The sequence below is a fragment of the Lepidochelys kempii genome, chromosome 7 (assembly GCF_965140265.1).
Source record: "Lepidochelys kempii isolate rLepKem1 chromosome 7, rLepKem1.hap2, whole genome shotgun sequence".
Lineage (NCBI taxonomy): Eukaryota > Metazoa > Chordata > Testudines > Cheloniidae > Lepidochelys > Lepidochelys kempii.
The window spans coordinates 44979248-45005884 of record NC_133262.1 but is presented as its reverse complement, the minus strand read 5'-3'; the positions used below and the strand labels follow the sequence as shown (position 1 = coordinate 45005884).

General features: G+C 46.8%; 2 protein-coding genes across 6 annotated transcripts in view; one reads left to right on the top strand and one right to left on the bottom strand.

Annotated features, from left to right (window-relative positions):
* The window catches only part of HEMK1 (HemK methyltransferase 1, mitochondrial release factors N(5)-glutamine), a 46747-nt gene extending 45662 nt beyond the window's left edge, over nucleotides 1-1085 (bottom strand). Inside the window, 1 exon segment of the mRNA XM_073352478.1 lies at nucleotides 1011-1085. The gene's annotated coding sequence lies outside the window, so the exon portion shown is untranslated.
* Nucleotides 1086-3937: 2852 nt separating this feature from the next.
* On the top strand, nucleotides 3938-25016 carry C7H3orf18 (chromosome 7 C3orf18 homolog). 5 transcript variants are annotated; one of them, XR_012159882.1, is made up of 6 exons: nucleotides 3938-4427; nucleotides 8890-9297; nucleotides 12638-12663; nucleotides 14514-14643; nucleotides 20609-20885; nucleotides 24016-25016. XR_012159882.1 is itself a non-coding variant. In XM_073352476.1 (6 exons), the coding sequence occupies exons 3-6, from the start codon at nucleotides 9064-9066 to the stop codon at nucleotides 20687-20689; spliced, it is 471 nt and encodes a 156-aa protein (XP_073208577.1). In that variant the 5' UTR covers nucleotides 3938-4427; nucleotides 7746-7866; nucleotides 8890-9063; the 3' UTR covers nucleotides 20690-23974. The 5 variants fall into 5 exon arrangements, 3 of the variants coding, with proteins under 3 accessions (XP_073208577.1, XP_073208576.1, XP_073208578.1); XR_012159881.1 differs by having other exon boundaries at nucleotides 20609-20946; XM_073352476.1 differs by lacking the exon at nucleotides 24016-25016 and adding an exon at nucleotides 7746-7866 and having other exon boundaries at nucleotides 20609-23974.
* Nucleotides 25017-26637: the final 1621 nt, after the last annotated feature.

The following is a 26637-nucleotide window of genomic DNA, read 5'->3' as shown; positions in this document are numbered from 1 at the left end:
TGCAGGGTTGAAGTACGTTGCTGGAGCAGCCTGTAGAGACCATGGCATGCTGTTGCTTGTGCTGTGGATAAACAGACTCCAGGCTTCGGCACCTCTCCTCAGTACCAAAACCTGCTTGCAAAGTGTAAAATAATTCCACAAACACAATGACTCATGAAATCTAACTGGGGGCGTATTAGTCTCTCACCTAGAGAGTGCTGCCTCTGGAGTCCATATCATAGCAACGCTGCTCAGCTTTGCAGGCCTGTCCCTCTAAGGATGGGCCAGTCACCACATTTGGTCTGGGAGAAGCCAGTACACAGCTATGGCTAAACAGCCACCACTTCTTGGCCTGGGACCTTTTGTCCCACAATGCACCTGAGGTGGCTGCATTGGATGGTGTGTCCTGCTGCCTTGGTTCTATTCTCCCCAATTCACCATCTCTGTATCCTGCCACCCTCATTCTATTTCCAGTCTGTCCCAAATTCTCCATCTTAATGTGAGCTCATGACATTCACCCACTCTTGGAGTGAAAGAGTGAGAGCCTTGCAAATTCACTGCCAGTCACCCTCCAAAACACTCTCATCAGCTGCATTGGATAGTGAGCGGGAGCTGGGCTCCAGTCTCCATGCAAAGAGGTTGGGCATGGGAAAGGAGAGAGGACAGACAGGTTGGGAAGAGGGGATGGAAGGTAGATTGGCTCATGAAGGGTAGGAATGAGGGGGAGAGAAACACGCTAATGTGGAGAAAGCCCAGGTCAGGACAGGAAAATCTGCTAGAGGGAAGCCCTGGGCATCTTGGGGAGAGAAGAACAGCTGCATCCATACATGGAACGAAGAGAAATAAACAGGAAGTCCAGGAGGGAAAAGAGAAAGGGAGCCAGAACTCTATAAAACAGTTGTTCAACACCGCACTTTGGAGCTGTGATTTAATGGAAAACACAAGCCAAAACTTTCCCCAGTTTTGCTCTGTGAGGGGATGCTCTCCCTTTTCAGTCCCTGCTCCCTGCAGTTGCTATGGCTTCTCCTTACCCCCACATTTTCTTTTTGGGAGGCTGATGGGGTGCTGCTTAACAACCCTGCGAGATGCCTGTCCCCAGTGCATAGAGAGCCATTGTGAAAAGCAAAATAACCTTTCCCAGCTGCAATATGGTCTGGAACAGAACGGCAAAGGTTTTCCTATGAGGAAGAACACGGGAGAGAGCCAATCAGGTGAGAATTAAAGGGACCGAGTCAACCCACCTCTGTCCAAAATATTGGGTTTTGTAACCTCCCCGTTCGCCGGAAGTTTTACTAATTTTACTAGGGGAAATGTTCGCGCCTTGGTTTGTTTTTAAACTAGACTAGTGGGAACAGTGGCTTTTAACGACACACACTGCCACATCCCCCCTCCCTGCAGCATTTGCATTCCCAGCGCGGCAACAGACCGGAGGGGAACTGACTAGAAGCAAAAAGAGCCAGACGGACTCCGCGGATTTTATCCTGCTGTGCTGAGGGAAACGCAAAAAAATAAAATAAAAACCAACCCCAGAAACAACCAGCCAGAGGGAGGAGGGGAGTTATTTGGGGTTTCCCTCCTGTTTCGGAGCCTAGGTGCTGGGACAGCAAATCCACCGGGTTATTTACAACATACCAGCGACCCAGACCTCCTGGCAGCCCCTGCTGCCTTTTCCCCTGTCCGGCCCCGAGCCCGCCGGCGGGTTTGAGTCAGGGACTCCCCGGGAAAAGCCGGAGCCTGCAGCGCGCGCAGCAGCAGCAGCACGTTCTATCGACGAGCACTCGGAGCACTTCCTGGTGGGGCTGCAGGCAGCGCAATCCAGCGTGCAACCGCGGCCTCCGTGCACGGGTTCCCTCCGCTGCACTGTTCCCCCGCCAGCAGCACTCCGGGGAGAAGAGGGAGAGCTCAGGGCAGCAGCAGCCGCTCCAACAGCCCTGCCACGCAGCTGGGAGGAAACCGGGGAGGGGGCTGCTTCCCCACCCTTGCGCCCTGGAAAAAAGGTCCCAGTGCAGAGGTGGGTGACAAGGGAGCGTCCCCGAACAGTGCCACTTGCACTGTAGTGACTGCCACGTCCCGGCTGGGGTAATTTTCAGGAGTTCAGACCAGATATTCCCCAGTTTCATTAAACCTCATTATGCAATCAACAGTGCCCTTCGTTGGAAGACTCAGGCAGTCACCTTTGAAGACTGGACCCAATGCCTCATGATCCAGACATGGGATCTAATGCACCAGAATCTGTTCTACTTAGACTGGAAGACCTTTGGGGGCAAGGACTGATTTTTGGTTGTTACACCTGTGCACAATTCCAATCCTCAGCCGCCCATGAAACCTCTAGGGGCAGCCACAGTGTAAACAATAATTCAGGGGACTGGTTTCAGCCACTAACACAAGGGTCTCCTCTCAGGAACTTGGAAAGTTTCTCTCTCTCACCAGCAGAAGTTAATCCAATAAAATATTTAAATTGTTTTATTAAAGCTAATGTTAAAATTATCAAATACACAGGTTAAGGAAAGAGTGACTATACATCTGGGTGTAATGCTTGAATTGTTTCAAAAGTACAAAGTTAGGTTTAAAGGTCATAAAATATATATAGTACACAATCTGCAACATCCCAAATTCAGGTTAATAAATTTAACAAAAAAGTTTAGATATTAGCATCCAGATATTCAGGTACATCACTCATAAAAGGTTATACTAAAGGTTAGCTTGTGGAAAGCAAATATAGTAATAAGTTTAGATTGTCCCTCAGTAATTGAGAATTTAGGATGGATTGTATTTACTGAGGGACTGTATGACTGGATTGTATTTACTGAGAAGTATTTCAGTTACTTTCCTGACTTCGCTTTTCAAAGACACTCCAGCTTCTCCCTCCTGGTATTGCCGATGTCCGGGGATGTTTTCTAAATAGACAGGTGAGCAGTGTGCATCTGATGCCGATGCTGCTTCCACTTAGAGCAGGTTGATTTTCTGCTGGTGAAATGTCATAAAGCTGATCCTGACTGACCCCAGTGTAAAGGAGCTTGATTTCCACTGCCTCTATCTTCCAAATTCCTTCCCACAGAAAGGTTTCAGAGTAGCAGCCGTGTTAGTCTGTATTAGCAAAAAGAAAGAAAAAAAAAAGAAAGAAAAGAAAAGAAAAGGAGTACTTGTGGCACCTTAGAGACTAACAAATTTATTTGAGCATAAGCTTTCGTGAGTGAGCTGTAGCTCAGGAAAGCTTTATGCTCAAATAAATTTGTTAGTCTCTAAGGTGCCACAAGTACTCCTTTTCTTTTTCCCACAGACAGAGGCTGAAACTACAAGATTGGATTGGAGGGGCCAGTTAAAGTTATACTTCAGTTAATATATATATATATAGAGAGAGAGAGAGAGCGCCCGCTTTGAGATCCTCAGAAACAAGATGGAAGACGCAGGGGTGCTGGAACTAGGGCTAGCACCCCCTCGCTTGATGGAGTAATAACAAAATATGTGGTTTCTGATTTCAACACCCCCACTATAAAAATTGTTCCAGCACCCTGGCAAGACAAGAGAGCAAAGTACCAAGTGTCATGACCATCACTGACAGGGACCGGAGGCAATTGCACTGGGTAAAAGGCACAGTGGTTATGGGTGGGGACAAATGCCCTCTTGGTGGATTTCCCCTGGGAAGACTTGGGCAAGGCTGGAATTCCGTATAACCAAGCCCGATGGCAGCACTGCAAAGCGAAACACAATCCTAAAGGTTATACAGGAGCTAAAATCTCCCAGCCCCCGCCAATTCTGTGGGGGCAATGGCATGTGGCATCCTTCCAGGCTGAGAGTGCATGGTGCTACAAATCCCAGTTTCCCACTGTTTAACCTCAATCTCTCTGCAGCAGCAAAAGCTCATGAGTGACAAACAGGCTGGCCAACCCTGAGCCAGAACCCCGTCCTCGCCCTGCCAATCCCCGGCAAAAAGGAGATCAAAGCAGGAGATCAGAGAAAGGGGAGGAGGGGTGGGCAGCTCCTGGCATCTTGGAAAATACAATGGCAAGCAGCGCACTAACAGCAGCCGCGGGTCCTCTATCTCCGGTACAAGCAATCTGAGTTCCACTGCCCAAGGCGGCTCGTCAGCCCTGTCTCCACCAAACCAAGAATTATCCGTCTGCTCAGGTCGCTCTCTGCTGTCCATTGGAAGCAGCTTTCTGTATGAGAGGGCAATTTGTTCCTATCCCCTAGCGTGCACGCACTCACACACACATCACCCAACGTTTTGCACTTCTGCTCTTGTCCCAGTTGTGGTATGAGACGACGAGGTTAGACAGACAGACAGCAGCTCTCCGGGGACAAGGCCAGCGGCTACTGTTTCTGTGTGGGCTGTGGGTACTCCCCCTGCCTGCCGGCTCGGGAGGCTTGGCCTGGGCTACTCTTCCAGTCTGAGACGGACGACTGGAACCAGAAGGGGACTCGATTCCTCATCTGGGAGGAATTAAGTAAGTGCTGATGTCACGGTTTTGTTCAGGCGGTTAGGGAGGAGGGAGCATGCACCAGCTTGTTACACTGAAAGTAAGTGGGAAGGGGATGAATCCAGAGCAGGCCACTGGGACTGAAAGCTGATGTGAGAAGCAGTAGCATCAGCCTGGCCCTAAACAATGAAAGCATATTGCTGTGTGAATATGCATCACCCAGCAAGGACATGCAGCTACTTCTGGGGTGGAATTTGGGGGCATCCTGTAACAGCAGTACTGTAAAAAGATATTTTTAGAAGAGGGGGTGAAGAGTAACTTTAATTGGAAATGCAGGGGGTTCAGGCTATTTTATATAGGGAGAATAGAAGTGATGGAGCTGGAATTTGGCCAGGACATTGGGGTTAATACAGGCAGGCAATGAATTTCCCCCACCCATTCCCCTTATTCTAGTATGTCATATCCCACCCAAGACTGAATGAAACCAAGAGTGAAAGGAGAGCTCTGCAGATGTTCCATGCCTCAATTTCCTCCTCTGAAGGTCCCCTCAGCCTTCCCCACATAGGGTGGAGTTAGTGATGTGGCTTAGCCCTCCATCCAAGTCACTAGCCAAAACTTAACCTGGGTAACAAGAGTCTATACAAACAAAAAGTTCTTCTGCTCCTCTTGGACTCCTCTCCAGTCTGTCCTCTGGGCTCAGTTCCCAGTCCCTTCTGGGCTCTTTTTAAATCTCTCTGCAATGAAGCCCTGGCTCCCTTGCTTCTTCTAGCCCCTACTTCAGGCCCTTCCATGGGCACCCAACCTTTTCCCTATGGTTCCTCCTCTAAACTGCATTATCTGCCCTTAGTAGCCCTTGTATTCATAAGATTGTCATTTGACCCCAGTTAATCCTCTCTTCTTCAGCTGGGAGGTAGCTAATTATGACATAGGCAGGGCTGGTCCCATTGCCCTTGTGACACGCTCTCATACAGCAGGCAGACTTGTCTTCAGGGACAGGTTTGAAATTCAGCAGTCATGGATAATCCTGATAGAAATGCAATGTTGAGTAACAGTCTCTCCTCCAGGAGAGACATGTCCCAGCCTCTGCTCAAGAGAATCTCTCAAGGCCCCAAAATGGTTCAGGCTGGGAAGGCTTGGCTCATTGGAAAAGTCTGAAGGGACACTTCCCAGTGCTGGGGGAAGTGACTGTCCATGAAGCTAAATCCCTGAAACCCTCTCTGCTCAGACCCCAGCACCTTGCTGTGACAGGCAACTCTGCAGAATTCAGTTGTCTCCTCTAGTCCTTGAAATGGACTAGGGATGGCATCTGCCCAAACCCCACTCTGCAAAGGCTCACAAAAGTTGGATAATTGATTGGTCTGGGAGACGCTGTGGAGCCAGCCACCACCTTCTAAGTGAGATCCTGTTATACTGTACCTAAGGACAGATAGTGAGCAAATAGTAACCCCAGGGCAGTCCCTCTCCTGCCCCACACATAATGGGGAAAGATGTCAAGGTGAATTTTCTCAACAAGATGCAATGAACATTCCTGAGAGTAGTGGATGAAAGAGCAGACAACATGGCAGTCCTGGAATAGAGGAGTAGGAGGAGGGGTAGGATGGAAGTCTGCTCAATGGATGGCCTCTCTCTCTCTCTCTCTGCGGAAAGATGATAACCAGAGCGGCAAGGGGCCTGTGGGAGTCAGGCTGTGCCACAGAGGACTACATAGGAGGCTGAGGGGCCATCCACCTACAGGGTGGAAACCTGGAGGAAAGGAGGAAACCTCAAGGTCTCACTCTGAAAACCCACATCCCATGAGGCTGCAATGACCAAATACCACTTGTTAGAGATGGTGGTTGATATTGAATATACTTCTCTTGGGTGATAGGTCCAGCCATAGTAATAATGTACATCCTAATAATTCCTTGTCCTTTTTATCCAGACATCCAAAGCCTTTCGGTAAATATCAGTGCCCTGCCATACAGATGGGGAACTAAGCATAGAGATATTAAAACTAAAATTGTCAAACCTGCATAGGCGCTGACTCTGTGGGTGCTCTGGGGCTGAAGCACCCATTGAAAAAAATAGTGGGTGCTCAGCACCCAGGAGCCAAATCTTGAGTGTGGAATGTGATACAAAATTACTCAAGATTGCAGTCTGCTTTGGACTTAAGAGTTAGGAAGGGATCTCTCAAAACTGGGTGATTTGGCAACAAAATGGCAGATGAAATTCAATGTTAAATGCAAAGTAATGCACATGGCAAAATATAATCCCAACTACACACAAAATGATGGTGTCTAAATTAGCTGTTACCCATCAAGAAAGAGAGCTTGGAGTCATTTGCAGTACTCTAGAAGCACTATGTTTCCAGAGTACTACAAATTTATAAGAATCTTTTTCACTATGCCTGGATTACCCTGAACTCATTCTCCAGCTTGAGAAGATTTAAAAATCATCTCCAGTCATCAATGGGATAGTCAACTGAATAATGTAGCTGGCCTTAATGTGCATCAAGGCAATACCAGGGAACTAGATGCAAATAAGATTGCTGGCAGTTTCATCTTGAAAGCTACAGTGAGACATAATGTCTTTAAACTGGGAGGTTAGCAATGGTGCAAGTAGAAATAATTTCTTGCTGGTACTACACTCATGGGAGAGACACAGGGGGGCATGTGACCTCCCCACGTGACCCTCCATGTGACTCCTCCCTGCCCTCAGTCCGGGACCCCCACGCTCTCCCCATCCCCTCTGACACTCCACTTTGTATATACAATCATCAACATGCTTAACTACTCACTTTCCCCCCAAATATGTAGTATTTCAGTCTGTTTGTATGGAATATGGGAGTTGGGTGAGGAGCTCTTTCAGCATATGTATGACTTATTAAAAGATAAATTTTAAGTAGAACTGTATACTAAACTGCTTTATGGTATTGTACCCAAATATGGCATTTCAATCGGGGATTCAACTTCCTTTATAGGAGCAGACTCCTAAAACTCTTACCATTCCACAAAAGTGGTCAATAGTCATGCAAATAGTCCCATTGTGTTCAGTGGGATTGATCAAATGATTAAGGGTTACAGGATTAAATTCCAAGTTTGTAAATTGTTCTGGATGAAGCTGACAATGCCTGAGCTGTCAGATCAGAAGGAATTTCATTCAAATAAAGGTGGGCAGATGTGTGATAAGTCTTAGCTCTGTTGCTAAGATGAGGAACATATTTTCAGCAAAATTCTTGGCAGATTCCTGAGGTAGCTGGTTTAAGGCGGTCAGTGTCTGCCATTATAATCTTCACTTATAGTTCTCTCACCCACAAAGCTGAAAAATGAGGCATTTGTTTTCATTGTTTTGCTGTTCCACTTCTAGTTAACAAAATGCATGTTAGACTAGTTTGGCTGCAAAGAAGAATTCTGTGTACACTGGGGACAACACCTGATTCCTGTAAGGCTGCAGAATTGGGCTGACATCAGAATCCACACATCCTCTGGTCAGTGCAAGCAGAGGAATTCCTCTAATGATTTGGACTTTATGTGATGTAATATGGATGTCATGGATAATTCAGACCAATGGGGAAAACAAAATAAAAAACACTGTTTAAACACCTTCCGTCCCTCCCACCCCTCCCCTCTTGAGGACTCCTGACCAACCAACAAACTTAAACAAAGCCTTTGCTTAAGTTTGTTAGCATATGTATTGTGCTGTTAATGCCATTTAAAGATTGAATGCCCTCCCTAGCCACGTTCTGCTCCTTTAAGCAGAGGGGGGAGCTAGTTCCAAGTCTTTCTGGTATCCTGTACCCGCTAAAAATCTCTTGCTGGTACTGTGTACTGGAGGGTAGTGCCCTATTTTCACTCCTGGAGGTTAGTGAAGACAGCTTGTAGGTGATTGCAATTATTTTAATATACTTTAATTTATGAAAATGTAATTATGTAGTTCATAGCCATTTAATCGTTATTAAAATAGTAAAGATACCAATATAGATGCATTCAATAACTAGAATATGAAATAAGTATATGAATATGCTGAAAATAGCCTCCCCCCCAAAACTGGCAGTCACATACACCTCCTCAAAAGTACCCACCAGCAAAAACAAAAGTCAGCACCTATGCAAATCTGGGTGTGTCTGAAATTAGGCATGTAAATCAGTAGTCTGATTTTTAGATAGGTTTCAGAGTAACAGCCGTGTTAGTCTGTATTCGCAAAAAGAAAAGGAGGACTTGTGGCACCTTAGAGACTAACCAATTTTTAGAGGTGCTGATCACCCACAGATCCCACTAACTTCAACTGGAGTTGGAGGCACTCAGCATCTCTGAAAAGTCAGCCACTTTCCATCTCAGGTTGAGCACCCAAAAATACTCTCTAAGCCTCCCCTATCCCCCACAATTATATCTAATCTATCTCATACTCAGAATCAGTTGCCATTTCAGAAAATGTTGATCATGTATCTTTAGGACTGTCACCTTGTGCATCTGTGACTCATAAAGCTTCTGCTTGTCTCTCTCAAACACAGGGAGAAGCAACAGGATTCCCTCAAAGAAGGGCCAACAAGGACGATGTTGCACAACAGTGCTCACAGGAGCGCCCTTGACATAAGGAGAGACCCTATGACTTTGTAGCAGAAATCGAAGCGTCCCGAGTGGGTAGAGACAGTTCAGTAAGGGAGGACGTGGGGCTCTTGTCCAGGATGAGTTATATCATGCCCTCTGTACACGATTTGTACCGCAGCACCACTGCCACCTCTGTGCCAGACCCAGGGTCAACCATGGACAGGGCTCTACCAGAAACTGCTACCGTAAGCCCTGAAACCACCAGCTTTAACAGCACCAAAATCCCAGATGTGGTCAGCAGTGGGCCCAGCCTGAGCACAATGCTTCTCTCATTTGGAATCATTACTATGATTGGGTTGGCTGTAGCAATGGTAAGAGAGACCCACTCCATCCAGCATTCTAAATACTTTTCTTTCTAAAGTAGGGAGGGTGGGTGTGATTTATCAACATGAGTTTTAGTCCCAGTAACTTGATTGAACCAAGAAAGAGCCACCACACCGGAGAACCATACAAAAGTTTTGGGCACCGAAAGTGTTGGAGATCCACAACTTTTAACTGTCTTTATCCAGTGCTCAGAAAGAGCCAAGTCTGGGAGGTATGTGTAGGCTCCCAGTAGGAACCCAAATCGCAGCACAATGATCAGTGCTTCTGGGATCTCCCAGGACTTCAGTCCAGGCAGGGTGCCCAGTAGTTTTGAGGATGCCAGGAACCAGTTCCCATATGTGGTATGAGCATTTTTTAAAATAACTTTGAGTTTATTTAAAAGAAAATGGGGCAGATTCTGCTCTGAGTTGTAAATCTGGGTTACAGAGTAACAGCCGTGTTAGTCTGTATTCGCGAAAAGAAAAGGAGGACTTGTGGCACCTTAGAGACTAACCAATTTATTTGAGCATGAGCTTTCGTGAGCTACTCTACTCTGTCCTATGTAGGTTTTTATACCGTGCTTATCACTGTGGCATCTAATCACCTTCCAGTAGTGCATTAAGCCATATGACTATCCATCTGTTGTTTATGCTCTCATCCTCCCCCCAGAGGAACATGCATGTGCAGTGGAAAGTCTTGGTCTGGTAGGGTGTCTTTTTTTAATAAAAATATACCTATTACTAAAAGTGTGTTAGAAGAGACAAGGTCAGAGAAATGTGCCTTGCACTTGGAGCAGATAGTGAGGTTTGTGATGGCTCTTAGTTCCTGGGGAAGTTCATTCCACAGTCTCTGCCCCTGCAGAAAGTTCTGTCTCCCTTGACTGAGGTGGAGTTGGGCGGGGGCGGGGGCTGTCTAGCTTCCTGTGATACGGACACAGCAGAAGTAGGTCAGCACTTCAGATTACATGAGGTGATGCACTGTTAAGCAGTGAAATATTAAGAGGGGAATGATCTCCCCTCCCCTTCTTCCCCCATTGTCATGTTTCCTTTCAAAGCCAGCTCCTGAGTAGATCCCTTGGCAATTTGGAAGTAAAAAGACTTCTGAATGTGTGGTAGGTTTCCTACATAACACCTAACCCATCTCTCATACGGAGAGTTAAAGAAAAAAGGAAGGTTCTGTGATTGTACAAAGAATCTGTTATCCAAATAACAACTGGCATGTCTAATGATGTGTGGTGTGGAGTCCGTCACACTCTTCCCGTGGGATATTGAACAAATTCCCCGAGCTGCTCCACAGAGCCAGCCCTTCCATCTCCACTATAGGTAGTGGCTTTCTAAACCTTTCTTCTCACTTAGTCCTAAATGCGTGTTGCTCATAAAGAAGGCAGCGCAAAGGGCTGGGGTCCTTCTCTAGTAGAATAAGCTAGTTTACCTTTCAGAAGAAGATGGGTGTTAACAACAAAAATCAGTTCCTAGGGTCAGTTTCCCTTACAAACTGCAACAAGTTAATTTGTGGAACTTGCTGCTGCAGAATTTTCTTGCAGACTTTCAATAAAGTTTTCAAAGACAAAAGCAAGTCAACCTAGACCAGTGGCTCTCGACCTTTCCAGACTACTGTACCCCTTCCCTTTCAGGAGTCTGATTTGTTTTTTGTATCCCTAATTTCACCTCAAAAACTACTTGCTTACAAAATCAGATATAAAAATACAAAATTGTCACAGCACCTTACTGCTGAAAAATTGCTACTTTCTCATTTTTACCATATAATTATAAAATAAATCAATTGGAATATAAATATTACAATTAATTTCAGTGTATAGTATATAGAACAGTATAAACAAGTCACTGTATGAACTTTTTGCTTCTACTGATTTCACTGGTGCTTTTTACGTAGGCTTTTGTAAAACTAGGCAGATATCTAGGTGAGTTGACGTACCCCCAGAAGACCTCTGCGTTCCCCCATGGGTACATGTACCCCTGGTTGAGAACCCCTGACCTAGACCATCCCTGTCAGGTGTTGTTCCAACCTTCTCTTTAAAACCTCTAGTGATGGGGATTCCACAACCTCCCTCGGAAACCTATTCCAGAACTTAACACCTGTTATAGTTAGAAAGTTTTTCCTAATATCTAACCAATCTCTCTTGCTGCAGATTAAGCCCATTACTTCTTGTCGCACCTTCAGTTAACATGGAGAATAGTTGATCACCGTCCTCTTTATAACAATCCTTAACATATTTGAAGACTTATCAGGTCCTCCCCAGTTTTCTTTTCTCATGACTAAACATGCCCAGTTTTTTGTAGTTTTTTTTAACTTTTCCTCATTGGTCAGGTTTTCTAAACCTTTCATTATTTTTGTTGCTCTCGGCTGGACTCTCTCCAGTTTGTCCACATCTTTTCTTAAAGTGTGGCACCCAGAACTGGACCCAATACTCCAGCGGAGGCCTCACCAATGCTTAATAGAGTGAGACAGTTACCTCCCATGTTTTACATACAACACTCCTGTTAATACACCACAGGATGATAGCTTTTTTGCAACTACTTCTCATTGCTGACTCATTCCATTTGTGATCCACTATAGCCCCCAGATCCTTTTCAGCAGTGTTAACACCTAGCCAGTTATTCTCCATTTTGTAGCTGTGAATTTGATTTTTTTCTTCCTAAGTGAAGTACTTTGCACTTGTCTTTACGGAAGTTCATCTTGTTCAATTCAGACCAATCCTCTAATTTGTTAAGGTTGTTTTGAATTCTAATTCTGTCCTCTAAAGTGCTTGCAACCCCTCTCAGCTTGGTATCACCTGCAGATTGTATAAGCACACTCTCTACTCCATTATCCAAGTCATTAATGAAAATACTGCTTAGTACCAGCCCCAGGACAGACCCCTGCAGGCCCCTCGAGGTACTCCTTCCCAGCTTGATAGCAAACCATAACTCCTCTGAGTATAGTCTTTCAACCTGTTATAAACCCACCTGAGAGTAATTTCATCTAGACCCAAATTCCCTAGTCTGCTTATGAGACTATCACCTGGGAGTGTGTCAAAAGCCTTACTAAATTGAAATATACCACATCTACTATTTCACCCATCTGCTTGGCCAGTAACCCTGTTAAAAGAAGGAAATTAGTTTGGCTTGGTGTAGTTTGTTCTTGACAAATCCATGTTGGCTATTCCTTGTAACCCTATTATCCTCTATGTGCTTACAAATTGATTGTTTAGTAATTTGATCCAGTATTTTTCCAGGACTGGTCTGTAATTCCCCAGGTCCTCCTTGTTCCCCTTTTTAAAGATAGGCACAATCTCCTGCTCCTCTCCTCACTGGAACTGTTTTAATGATGTTTCTCTTTCTCCTCTAGGTTCTCTATATCAGGAAGAGGAAGAGGTAAGTGCAGTCTGCTTTTGGGGAATCTTAATGCATCAAAGCTAAGGCAAAGACCAGGTAATCTCTAGCAGACAGAGAGGCCAGGGGAAGGGAGTCAGATGGCAATGCAGAGTTCCCTCCCTTTCTCCCCCCCCGGTTGTAGATTTCCTTTTCAAAGCCAGCTCCTTGCCATTTGGGAAGCCAAAAGTCCTCTGAATGTGTGGTAGGTTTCCTACACAACACCTAACTTATCTCACATAGGGAGGGATAAAGAGAGGGGGAAGGTTCTGTGTTTGTACAAAGAAGCGGTTATCCATATAACAGGCATGTCCTATCAGCGGTGGAGTCTGTCACATTTCAGCCAATCTCAAATGCTACGCTTACAGGCAGGGCTCCTCTGCTCCAGCTGCCTTATGTAATGAAGTTTGCCTGGCAAGGCTACATGTGCCAGACCCCAGTTCTCCAAAGCTTCGGCTTAGCTTGGCAAGGGCTGTGGGCCTACCTTTCCCCCTGCTTTCCTCTGTTTATGGCAGTGCTACTTGGCGGAATGATGGACTCCACATTTCCCCTGGATCCAGTTTTGCAAGACACTAAGTTTCCTAGCTCAAGATTTAGTGGTCTCCCCCTCACCCACCCATTAAGCTTGCTGCTGAAAATCAGGAGAAGGATGGCAAGCAGGGAAAGACATCTCTCCTTGGTTCTCCTGCTATTTCCAAATGGACACAGACACTGGTGAATTTCTGTGCCATGGACGGTGCCTCACTTAGTGACTGCAGTGGGCAATGCTAGGCTACACACAGCCTGCAGGATACATTGCTACTAGCCAGAAAACTTACAAGCTGGTTCCCAAAGCAGGGACTTGAGAGAAACAGAAGCAGCTAATGGCAGTGCTGAAACATTTAGCCTGTAAACATACTGATGGTTTAGTGGGCAGAACCCAGCCAGAAGCAGGCAAGGGTCATGTGGAGAACATCATCTGAGCCTGGGCCAAAAGGGATATTTGTGGTGGTGAACAGTTCAGGAATCCCTGCCTCCCCACAAAGTGACACCCACAGCATATGCCGGGGCTTTGACAGCTACACACAAGTATGCCTGTGTGATGGGGTCAGCAGTCCCTCTCATCACTGCTTTGTCTAGGCCAGCATGAAGGGAGACTCTTTGTGGGGTCAGGCTACATTGTTAGTGTGAGAGCAGGTAAGCCACACAGAACTACAAAGTGTTTGTGTGTCCATGAGCTCCCTCAAGAGCTCCTTTTAGATTTTACGTACCAATCCCGCCTTCCTCCTTCCCAGGTTGTTGGCAGAGACTGAACTCAGAACCAGACACAGGCCTCTACCACTTGAGCTGAAGATGTAATTCTGCCAGCAGTAGGAGGTTTTTATCCAACATGTGGACTAGCCACTGTGGTTGGGAGGCGGGGGTGCGTGTGTGTACAGCACACTGAGCCAGCGTGGTACGTGCTTCCCCCTGCCACATAAAGCTTATCCTGAGATTCTAGGTCAGTTTAAATCCCCACATGAGCCCCTGCTGTGCAGCCACAGGTTACTGGGAGTAACTGAACCGTGCACATTCAGTACCGGCCTCTTCCACTTTGTCTAACAAAACAACCTGGTTAGCTGGTAGCAGCAGTTGGATCTTATTCTTGCCCCTGGACGGGGACATGACACTTAGTGAGTTACAGCCAAATCCTCTCTTAACAGCAAGAAGCACCCTAAAATATAAAATATACCCCTACACACAGATCCATACACAAGTTTCAGCAGCTGCCCAGCAACAGAGTGGGGAGGGAAGACTAACCAGTCTATTTCACTCTCCCTCTTTCCTCAGCCACAGGTTTCGATGCTGCACTTTGCTCTTCTTTCCTTTGGCAGGTTAGAGAAGCTGCGGCACCAGCTCATGCCCATGTACAATTTTGACCCCACAGAAGAACAGGACGAGCTGGAACAAGAGCTGCTGGAGCATGGGAGAGATGCTGCATCTTCCCAGGCCACCCAGAGCAAGGTAGTAGTTGCCTTCCACAGTCACATCACGCTTCTTTCTACCCAACCCACTCAGAGATGTGCAGGCCTGTTATTACTGAGCCTGGCAAATGCATTGGAGTTAGTCTTGTAATGAACGCCGTGTGTGGCATAAGCCACACAGAGCCTCTGGGGTCTTCATTAACCATGTGGTACAGGCTGGGGTAGAAGGCCAGAGCAGCTTGGAAGGGAACAGGGAAAGGGGAAGGTCACAGGGTTGTCATTACAGAGAGATGGTGGGAGGGAAAATGCAAAATTTGGCAAACTAGAAGAAGGGGAAGGGAGGGTTTCAGCAATTAGGGGATAGGTTTCCTATAGCTAATCTCTCAACATGCTGCAAGGGCCTAGCAGAGCATCAAATGGAGTTGGAGCCGGTACGTGCTGGTAGTGGGAGCTGACAAACAGAGCCCAGCACATGCATGGCCAAGTGTGCAGCCCTTGCACAGGCCATGGAGAAGGGCATCTTCACCTCATGAGCACCCCTTCCTCTCTAGTGATAGCATTGCATGGGGTCCTGGTCTCTAGCATTCCTCCTTCTGGGCTGTCCCTGGGGCTGCATCTCAGGCCACATCTTCCCCTGACTCCCTCTCTGTGGTTCTGCAGGTTGGTCATCTAGCCAAACTAGATAGAGTCTAAACCCCCTCCGCAGGAGCACAAACTAACCATCTAAATAAAAGTCCAAATCAATCTTCACACTAATAGTGCTTCTGCCCCCTCAGGCTTCAGTGTAGTTCCCTTATTTTCCTCTGCCTCAGAGGTTCCCTTGTAGGAACCTAACCTGCCCCTCTAGCCTAGAGTTCTTTCACCATTGTTTCCTGCCTATTAAACCCTGTCCCAGAGCACCTCTCCACCAGTATCTGCCACCTCAGCAATCTCTCCCAAACTGAGCTCCACAGACCAGCTCTGCCTCCTCTGGTCAGGAGGCAATTAGTAAGTCTCCCCTCCAGGTGCAGAGCATGCCTAGTTGCAGTTCTGTCTCTTGCTTTGCAGCTGGTGGGGGTTAAGCCCCATCAAAGGGAGTAACCAATTTCTCATCTGCATGAAGGAATCTAACCCTCTGGCTGGCCCATAAGGCAGCTGTGGAGAAGTGTGTCTCAGCAAGGGCCTTGCTGTGGAGGGTAGGGGTGCAGCCTCCTGTGAGTTTCCAATCATTGCAGTTAGCACACATTGCATTTCCAAGTAGAGGAGTGATGGTGAAGTATGCATAGACTTGGCTAAGCAGGTTACTTGAGTGCTACTGCATACAAGGCTTTAGAAGAAAGACCGGGAGGCGAGTTTCTGCTTTAGCTCAAGTGGGACGGGCTTTTGCAGCAGAAGCGCCCAGGCTCTAGGTTTGACAGCTGCTGCAGACCTCTGAATGGCCACGGCATGCACCATAATGACAACTGCAAAGTCCCACAATGCTGCCGATTTGCTACACTAGAGTGATTTGAGAAGAGGGTCTCCACTAGTGGTTTTCAATTGCTATTGGTATAGTCTTTGCAGTATCTCAGCCAACATGTTAGCTCTGTGCCAATTTGCCCAGGGCACCAGGTTGTGGGAGGAGCAGGGAAAGGAGCTGCTTACCACTCTCAGCCAGTTTCACAATCTTCTTTGTTTTCATTGTTGGGGGAAAAAGTTCTTATGAAATGCAGAGGCATCAGGGATAGCTGGAACAGGTATGTCTTGGAGCAAGTGATGTGAGGGTGCAGCCCCTCTGTAAACAGCTCCCCTTCTTTAGATTTCTTTTCAGCTGTACCAACCAGCCCACATATTCCTTTCCATTTCCTATGGAGCTTTTCCTTAGGGGTGGAAAGTGCTCTTGTTTTCACACACATACTTCACTTTATATACTTAACTAATTGGCAGCAGATTAATGGAGGTGAGTGTGGGAGAGGAAAAATACGTAGAAGTTGTAACTGTAAAGCCTTTTTCCCCAAAGGAACCTCCCCTATTGCCTAAGCACACATGTAAAAATGTAGTAGCAAACTGTCATGTGGGCAGGTAGAGACACCTGAGGTAGCAAGTAAACAATGGCAGCTTTTGCTTCTGTATCTTCTCCTTCACAGAGTCACCATCTTAAAATTCTGCTTCCAGAACTAACAGTATGCATCCGATGAGGTGAGCTGTAGCTCACGAAAGCTTATGCTCAAATAAACTGGTTAGTCTCTAAGGTGCCACGAGTACTCCTTTTCTTTTTGAGAACTAACAAAGCGTCCCTGAGAATACACACTGCTGCGCTTGACATGGGCACAAACTACAAAACTTTGATCTGCAGGCTGACTGCCCTGAAATTCACAGGGCTTTTGGATAAGGGGTTTTGATAGTTCCATTGTCAGAATAAAGGCCAGTGGCCAAATTTGGACCCAAATCTGGATTTAGATTCCAGTTGCCTGCCCCAAAATGTGGGCTGTTTCTTCAAACCCAACTCTACTAGACAGGATAGAGCAGGGAGTTGGGTTACTGCATTTTAGGTGACCGGTTCTTCTGGGATCACTTACCCCTTGTATCACTGCTTGTGTGTATGTTTTGGAGGGATTGTTGGTGGCAGAGGGTTGTGTGTTTAACATGTTGATTTTTGAAAAGTAGAGGAATAATATATAAAGTAGGGATTCTGACTAAAATGCGACTAGGAAGAAATATAGGATGCATAAGGAAGAGCTCATTCAGATAATGAAGTGGGTGAGGGAGGGAAACAATGGCACAGTAGCAATGCCAAAGGCAACTGATTAGGACAGGACTGTGCTGCTGGACTCCTCAGATCTGCCTGGGGCCTGCTGCCTCACAGCTGCCTCTGATGATAAATGGCAATTGTAAAGGTTCGAAAGAGTAAGAGAGAACATCCAAAATGGAGCCACTGTATAGCATGTGGCAGGTTTCATAGGTTCCAAGGTGCAAGAGCCATAGGGCTGCAACAGTTTGGAAGTGACTGCCTTGTACATACAAATATTGATAAAGAGATAAGCCATCCAAATGATGCAGGGAGAAAGAAAGTGTTACATGTTGTTTATCCATGCAGCCTGGATAAACTACATCTAATGATCCCCATTGTCTGATGGTGTAAATTGGCTTGTCTCCATTGACTTCAATATCTGGCCTAATATATATTTGGGTCACATATTTGTTAAGCCCAGTGTTTTCTAATCAGACTAATCCTGGTGATGAATGTAGGCATAGGCGTGCGTACAGGGTGTACCCAGGCACACCCTAATGCAGGGCTGGGTAAGCTCGTCCTGCCCGGCCCACCCCGAGCTCCCGGCCAGGGAGGCTCCCCATCTTCCCCCGGCACCTCAGCGCGCCGCGTCCGGGAGCGGCCCTGGACAGCGCGGCTGCAGCGGGGCCTGAGCTCCCGCCGCTCGGAGCCGTGTGGTGAGGGGCGGGGCTGCGAGCGCAGGTCCCGCCGCTGCAGCGCTGTCCAGGGCCGCTCCCGGACGCGGCACGCTGAGGCGCCGGGGAGAGGTGGAGCTAAGCGGCACGGTAAGGGGGCCGGGAGTCCTGGGGACAGTCAGGGGCTGGCTGGGGCAGAGGCTCCGGCGGTCAGGGGACGGGGAACGGGGGGTTGGAGTGTGGGAGTTCCGGGGGTCTGTCAGGAGGCGGGGGCGTGGATAGGGGCCAGGCTGTTTGGGGAGGCACAGCCTTCCCTACCTGGCCCTTCATACAATTTTTGAACCTCGATGTGGCCCTCGGGCCAAAAAGTTTGCCCGCTCCTGCCCTAATGTCTCCACACAAAAAAAGAAGAAGACGGGGCTTTGCCTTTTAATGTAACCGCATGATGCGCTCGGCATGGAAAGCCCACAGTCGCTCCAGCGTGCGTCCCCACGGCTGCGGCGCCGCACTACCATTGGCCCTCCCCTCCCCTCCGACCACTAGTCTAGAAAATTCTTTGATCTCGATCAGGGGTCGGCAACCTATGGTAGACGAGCCAGTTTTTAATGGCAGGCTGCCGTCTGCCGGACACGGGCAGACAGCAGCGTGCCACCAAAAATCCGGCCCGCCCCGGCCCGCTCTTTTCCGCCCCCCCGCCCTCTCCTTGCACGGCAGGCAAGCTTCCCCCTCCCCCGCCTCTTCCCCCAGCATGCTGGGTTCCTGCCCTTCCCCCTCTCCCTCCCTACCGCAGATCAGCTGATGGCCCTTGGCAGGGAGGGGGAGAGGGAAAAGCAGAGCCACAGTTCGCTCTCTGCTCCGGGGACCTTGGGGAAGGGGGTGGAGTCAGGGGATATCCCCTCCAGCCCGCTGCTGTGAACCGCTCACGGCAGGGGGCTGGGAGCACCCCTATGACCCCCGCCCACACCCCCAGCCCTCTGCCCTGACCCCTGCACCCCCTCACACACCCCTAGCCCCCCCTGCCCTGACTCCTGCACCCCCCACACATACCCAGGCCTCCCCATGCCCTGACTCTTGCACCCCCACTCCCACCCTGAGCACTAAACGGGAGCTCCTGCACACACACACACACACATTCCCACCTGCACCCCTCGTACCAAGTGGGAGCTGCCCAGGTAAGCGCTCCACACCCAAACCTCCTGCCACAACCCTGAGCCCCATCCCTCATTCTAGCTCCTGGCCAGACCCTGCACCCCAACCCCCAGCCTGCTCCTTCACCCCCAGCCCTATTCTCAGCACACTCCCACCCTCATCTCAGTGCAGAGAGAGGAAGAGAATGGGCTAGAACCAGGGAGAAGGTAGGTACCTACTCTATGCAGACGGGGCTGGGACTCCAGACCGGCAGTGGGCTGAGTGGGACTGGCAGCCGGGACCCTGGCTGGCAGGAGCCAGCAGACGGAACCCCAGACCGACAGGGGGCTAAGCGGCAGTGGGCTGAGCCGCTCAGCTCACTGCCAGTCTGGGGTCCCGGCCACCAGCCCCGCTCAGCCCACTGCCAGTCTGGGGTTCTGGCTGCCGGCCTAGGTGAACGGAACCCCAGGCCGGCAATGGGCTGAGCGGGCCAGCGGCGTAAGATCAGCATTTTAATTTAATTTTAAATTAAGCTTCTTAAACATTTTGAAAATGTTGTTTACATACAACAATAGTTTAGTTAGGTAATATATAGACTTATAGAGAGAGACCTTCTAAAAAACGCTAAAATGTATTATTGGCACGCAAAACCTTAAAGTGAATAAATGGAGACTCGGCACACCACTTCTAAAAGGTTGCAGACCCCTGACCTATATAAACGGCTGCGTCAGGCATGCCCAGCGCAGTGTCTACAGTGTTTGTAAGCTTTGTCACATGTACTCTGCTGAAATAGCCTAACAAGCCTGTGGCTTTACGTTTTAATTCAATCGTATGACACCCCCTTTTAATTTTAAAATATGGATTGGTTCATTGTTAAGTTAAGAAAAGGAGCAGACAAGCTGTTCATGTGAAAGAGCCTTTTCGAAACTAGCACATGTAAAAAACAATCTAAGAAGTACAGTGTCCCAACAGCGCCTCGACTCACTCATGATTTTGTACATTGAACAAGAATTGGTTTTGTCAGTTAATTACAACGATGTGATTGAGGAATTTAAGTCCATAACACCTGGTGAGCGAAGTCTCACTCTCTAGGACAGGAAGATGAAGAAACCTTAATCTGTTTTGGTCGGTTTGGGTTAGCTCATTATCTGGTTAAAGATAAAGATCATGAAAATTTACTATCTTTGTATACGCCTGGTTATCACTACAGCAAAACTTTGGTATTTTGTGCCTCATATTTTAAGTAAAGTTTAGTTGTTAATTTAAAAAAATTAAGGTAAGTTTTAGTTTTAGTTTGTTTGATGAATAAAAATAATGTCCTTTATGACTGAGTAATTCAATAAATGTTTGCCTTTTAAAAAAATTCCCTGGGTGCACATCCTAATGAAATGTGCTGCGCAGGCCTGTGAATGTAGGTAAGACACAGTGTGTAAGTTTATGAAGAGACATGTGGGTTTGCAAATATCTCTGCAGATCCTTGCCTTGTCTCATCTCTCATTGCTTCATTTTTGCAGATCCTCCTGATGAGCCAGGGAACCGTCCAGAGACCCAGCCGCCTTGTGTTCACAGACGTCGCTAACGCTATCAATGCGTGAACGACACCTGCCCCTGCTTTGGATCACGCTGAGATCGGGGAGGACGGAGCCAACCAGTTACATACCACAAGCATGGATGAGGATACCGAGCTTACCGACCACCCCATCAGTTTGTGCTGTGACTGAGGAGCAGTTCTGGGCATTTACACACTTCAGGCAGCAAATGCTTGGTGGTGGCTGGCTGCAGCAACTTTTGGTGCGTGCGTCGCTACCAAAGGGCCCTGAGCTGCCATGCTCAGATTTCAGGAGCGATCCTGGTTAGTGCCGTTTTACCAAGCTGTGCAGGGATGAAGATAAACTGTCTTGAAGCTAAATCGGTCAGAACACAGGACCCTACCAAGTCATGGGATCGTGGCAGGGGTGGGAGCACTTGTTTTGAAGGGCTTTCCCAGTGGTTTTATACCATAACATCTCATGGTTGGAGTCCTGCAGTGTAATCTAATGGTTTCCACGGAGCTTTAGCGGGTGCCTGGAGGCAACTTAAGCCCCCTTGAGCTGGAAGGCAGTGCAGCTGTGTCTGTCTCCTCGGCAGTGCACATGATATTATCCCAAAGGCAAGCTCATCTGTCTTGCCTCTTGTGCTGCCTGGATTGTTCATAAACACACTCACGGGGTAGCACTCAAAGATTCCTTGTGGTCTTCCATTGGGTTTTGGTAGCACTGGAGTTTCACTAGTTTTAAAGGTGAACCAAAGAGCTTTGGAAAAATAAATTGATTACATAAATCTAAAGAGAGGAAATGGTTGAATGTCCCAGATCAGTGATGTAATAAGAATGTAAGGACAAGCCATTCAGCTCATAGAAGCTGGGACCTCTCATCTCCCTCTGTAGAGCTCCCTCTGGCTTAGCTAGGAGTGGCAGTGATTGGTGACCGGATACCACAGTGGTAGAATTAATATATTAATAATAAATAAATGGGATTGGATGTAGTCCCATCCACTCCTGTGCTTTGGCCAAGGAAGATGGTTCTTACAGAGCAAAGTTTTCTAAGGGAAGAACAACACTTTGAGGAAGTCTGTGTGTGTGAGAGAGAGAGAGTGAGAAAATATAGGACAAATAAATTTCAGTACATAATAGTCAAAAGTGTGATCCTTACTTATTTACCTGCCAGAACCTGGATTCAGGGTTCTTTGCTTCTCTTGCTGAAATAGATGACCCCATCTAAAGCAGTGTACAGCGTATAAGAAAACGCTCTGCTTTATGTCTCAGTCACATCAGCCAGCAATGCAGAAGAAATGCAAAATCTTGAACTTGGGTCTTGGTAGGTAAAAACAAATCCTTTTGGTTCACCTTTATGACTGGTGCACTTCTCTCTCAGCTGTGCCATTAACTGATAGGGCGAGTGCTGAAGAGGAAGCTCCTGGGCAAGAGTGGTGTAATGGTGCCTGCCAGGCCCCCACTGCATCTGGCCAACGTAGCACACTGCAGTAGGGAGCTGGCACTGTAATAAGCAGAGCTTTCTGGCAGTCACCAAGAGGAAGCGCAATATGGCCAGGCACTGCAGGGAGAACATCAAAAGCAAGTAGCAGGACCTAAGCAATGATAGTAGGAAAGTGTAAAAACAGGCTGTCTGTAAGTTTCCCTTCACCCATGTCCCCCAGCAGAGCCAGATCATAAGACAATTGTAAGACCAGGTGATGGGTCTGTACCTATGGATCTATATAGATATAGTCAAGAGATCCAGCTGTCCCACCAATAAGTTTGAGACCTGATGTATGCAGCACATGCATGTGTCCATCACAGTTGATGCACTGATTATCTATTGATTTTCCTTCAGCACATGCATTTGTCAAACAGAACTGCCTTCTGCCCAGGTGTTCCAGTGCAGAGAGAGCCAACTCCATGACTCTCAAAGTAAAGAGCTCTCTTTAAATTGGCAGCCAAAATCTGAATGCATACCTATATTTAGAAAGTGGGCATTATGCAAAGAGGCAGGTGACTGGCTGTCAGAGTGTCCAGTAGTTTGGGTATTCATCGAACTGCACAAGTCAGGACTTGCTGGTCAGCGTACCCGCCCTCAAATCATTTTCTGACAAATTTCCCCCTTTCATACGTGCACATACCTTTCCTGCTTATGGGCCCGATCCTGCAACCCCTTCTCATGCAACTTGTCCTTACCCAGCAGAGTATTCACTGACTACTCACCTGCATAAGACTTTGCAGGACTGAGCCTTTTGGGAGGTTTATTTTTTTTAAACTTCCCCTCCCTGTTAAAAGCTTGAGGATTCTTGGAACCTGTTTGATCCTGGAGTCTGTAGCTGCCTTTGGGAAAATGGCCCTCAGCTCATAGCCAGAAGAAAACTGGAATCTACGAAAAGGCATCCCAGCACCTTAGCTACAGGCTGCCATTAGTGTTCCCACTCCAAAAGGATTGCTTACAACAGGGTGAGGTGTATGGAAATAAGCTTGATCCTCAGCTGGTGTAATACAGCCTATCTCCGCTGGGTTTGGTGGACATTGTCAATGGCCCAGATCCATAAACGTATTTAGGTGCCTAATTTAATGGGAGTTAGGTGCTAATACCTTTGAGGTTCTGAGCCCTGGAGGCTTCAATGCAGCTACACTGATTTTACCCCAGATGAGAATCTGAACCAAACACATCACACACTTTACTCTGCTTTGGGAGAACCATCATCTCTTTCTATTGGCTCAGAAATGGCTGCCAGCAACTGAGTTGTCAGATTTCTCCCTTGTAGATTTCAGCTGTTGCTGTAAGGCCCACTGGGGCTTGGCAGGCCTTAGGGCTTCTGAACTATTTGAAAACTAAACAACATTGGCTTTTTTCTTTTTAGGGGAACATTTTTCAAGACTCCTTATCACTGACGTGAATTTTTGTAATTCTTTGATTCAATACACAAAACGGTAACAGGAAGTATTTCCTAAAAGCAACAATATGCTTTGCAAAGCGCTGTGAACCCCTTCCTTGCATTTCTCAGGCAGTTGCTGAGTGATGCACTTGCTGTGTATCCAGAACGAAACCCATACCTTGTCATGTATTAGGGGTAAGACCTATATTATATAATAAATGGACAGAATTCCACTCAGATTCAAACAGTTCTCTTATATAAGGGGGCTCTGTCCTGTGCTGGGGGCCGTTGAATCAATGTAATACAGATAACAAGACTAAAAGAATATTTCCACTATTGGCTGGGCTTTAGCATTCTTTTAGTGTAATAGCACCTCCTTACAGGGTACTGGACATATACATATAATTTAGTAGATGTGTTAAGGTGTAATTTAACTCAAGTTTTAAGCATTCAGATGTAATTAAAGTATTTACATGAAATCTGGCATGATTTTTAGTCTTTTTTTCTTTTCATTTTTCAGGAAAAATTGCTGAGCACATATACCCAATGCATGCTGAATCAGCATGTTCCAAACACAGTACTAGACACTGAATACTTGAGCAGAAACACTCCCCCTCCATGAGAAAAAATATCAACAGGTTGAGATCGACAAAATCGGGCTTGCAGAGTTTCTGCTGAACGCTCCTCTCTGGGGAGAGCAAACTGGGGTGAGACAACCCACATTGCAGATCACAAGGATGCATGATCAAGGAGTATAGAAGCCAGGGCTTCTGTGGTTGGAACTTGTGCTCTGGCAGCCCAGTTTCTGGACAAGCCACATTCTCATGGACATCCCCACTCATACCAATAATAATCCTTCTGAGATTGCAAAAAAAGTGGGGATGAATACTACTTGAAGAGGCCCTGAGAGTCCCTTGCTGTTATACACTAGACTATCTACCAGGATTGCAGAGACAATAGGAATTGTAGAAAATTGATAAGGGAGGCAAAAGGACACAAGCAAACTCTACAGCCAGCAAAGTTAAGGACAACAAGGAGGTTTCTTAATATATTGGTCTGTTACTAGATGGAAATGATAGACTTAACAACAACAGACAAGGCAGAAGTGTTTAATAAATATTTCTGTTCTGTATTTGGGGAAAAAACATTGTCATGTCATCTGATGATGACATTCTTTCTATTCTATCTCATGGGGATATTAAACAGCAGTTACTAAAGTTAAATTTTTTTGAAATGAGCAAGTCCAGCTAACTTTCATTCAAGAGTTTTAAAGAACACTGAGGAGCTTGTTGGACTGCTAATGTTGATTTTCAATTAGACTTCAAACACTGGGGAAGTTCCAGAAGACTGGAAGAAAGCAAATGTTTTGCTAATATTTAAAAAGGGTAAACAGGGTGACCTGGGTAATTATAGACCTATCAATCTCAGGCAAGATAATGGAGTGGCTGCTAGAGGACTCAATTAACTAAGAAATAAAGGAAGGAAATATAATTAATGCCAATAAACATGAGTTTACGGAAAGTAGAGCCTGTTTAAAACTTTTTATTTTTTGACAAGATTACAAGTTTGGTTCATAAAGGTAATAGCATTGATGTAATAGACCTCTGTAAGCCATTTGGCTTGGTACAGCATGACGTTTCAATAAAATGAAAATGATATAAAATATAATGGTACACATTAAATAGATTAGAAGCTGGTTAACTGAGAGGTCTCAAAATGTAAATTGGAATTATCATTGAGTGGGTGTGTTTCAAATAGGGTCCTGCAAGGATTGGTTCTTGGCACTACGCTATTTAACGTTTTTACTTAACACATTATGACCTGGAAGAAAATATAAATTAACTGATAATGTTTGCAGAAACACAAAAGTTGGGGGGAGTGATTAAATAATGAAGAGGACAGGTCACTGATACAGAGCCAGCTGAATCTCTTGGTAAGCATAGCGCAAGCAAATACGTGGTTTAATATGGCTGAATATAAATGTATACATCTAGGACAGTGGTTCTCAAACTGTGGGTCGGGACCTTGTTTTAATGGGGTCACCAGGGCTAGCATTAGACTTGCCGGGGCTGAAGCCTGAGCCCCACTGCCCAGGGCCTAAGCCTAAGCTCAGGTTACAGGGCCTCTGCCTGGGGCTGAAGCCCTTGGGCTTTGACTTTGGCCTTAGCCTCCCTGCCTGGGGCAGCAGGGCTCAGACTTTATTTTGTCCCCCACAGCCAGGGCAGCAGGGCTTGGGCAGGCTCAGTCTTCAGCCTCCACTCCTGGGGATGAGTAGTAATTTTTGTTGTCAGAAGGGGGTCACAGTGCAATGCAGTTTGAGAACCCCTGTTCTAGGTACAATAAATGGCCATCCTTTCAGGATAGTGGACTCTATCCCAGCATGCAGTGACTCAAAAAAATTTGGGGGTTGTGGTGGAGAATCAGCTAAACATGGACTCCCAGTGCAATGCTGTGACTAAAAGGACTAATGCAATCCTTGGATGCATAAACAGGTGTGTCACAGGGTCCACTCACCACTGGTGGCACCTCCTCCTGGCCATCCTGGGGATTAGCTCTGGCCAGGCATTGTGCCCTTCTCCCATGGTGTCTCTCCCACTGTTCTCTCACTATCTGCCCCCCAGGGGGCTCCCTCTTCATGACTTGGCCCTGTGGCCAGGTCACCACATGTTTCTCCTTGCGTGGGGGGACACTAGCCAATATCTCCGGTCCCAGACACGAACCTAGGAACCTCCCTCTTGCAGCGTCCAGATATGCCCGCTGGGCGCTGCAAGCTTATATAAGTTCGTCAATTTAACAAAGAAATTGATATATATCAGGCTTGTTATCCCAAGGGGAGCCTCTGACACACTTCAAACCAAACACACTGCTTCAGGTAGAGTAAACAAACAAATTTATTAACTATAATGATAGATTAAGTGATTATAAGTCAAAGCATAACAAGTCAGATTTGGTTAAATGAAATAAAAGCAAAACACATTCTAAGCTGATCTTAACACTTTCAGTGCCCATACAAACTTAGATGCTTCTCACCACAGGCTGGCTGGTTGCTCTTCAGCCAGGCTCTCCCCTTTGATCAGTGCTTCAGTCGCTTGGTGTGGTGTCTGTAGATGTCGGTGAGAGAGAGCGCACGCGCACAGGGCAA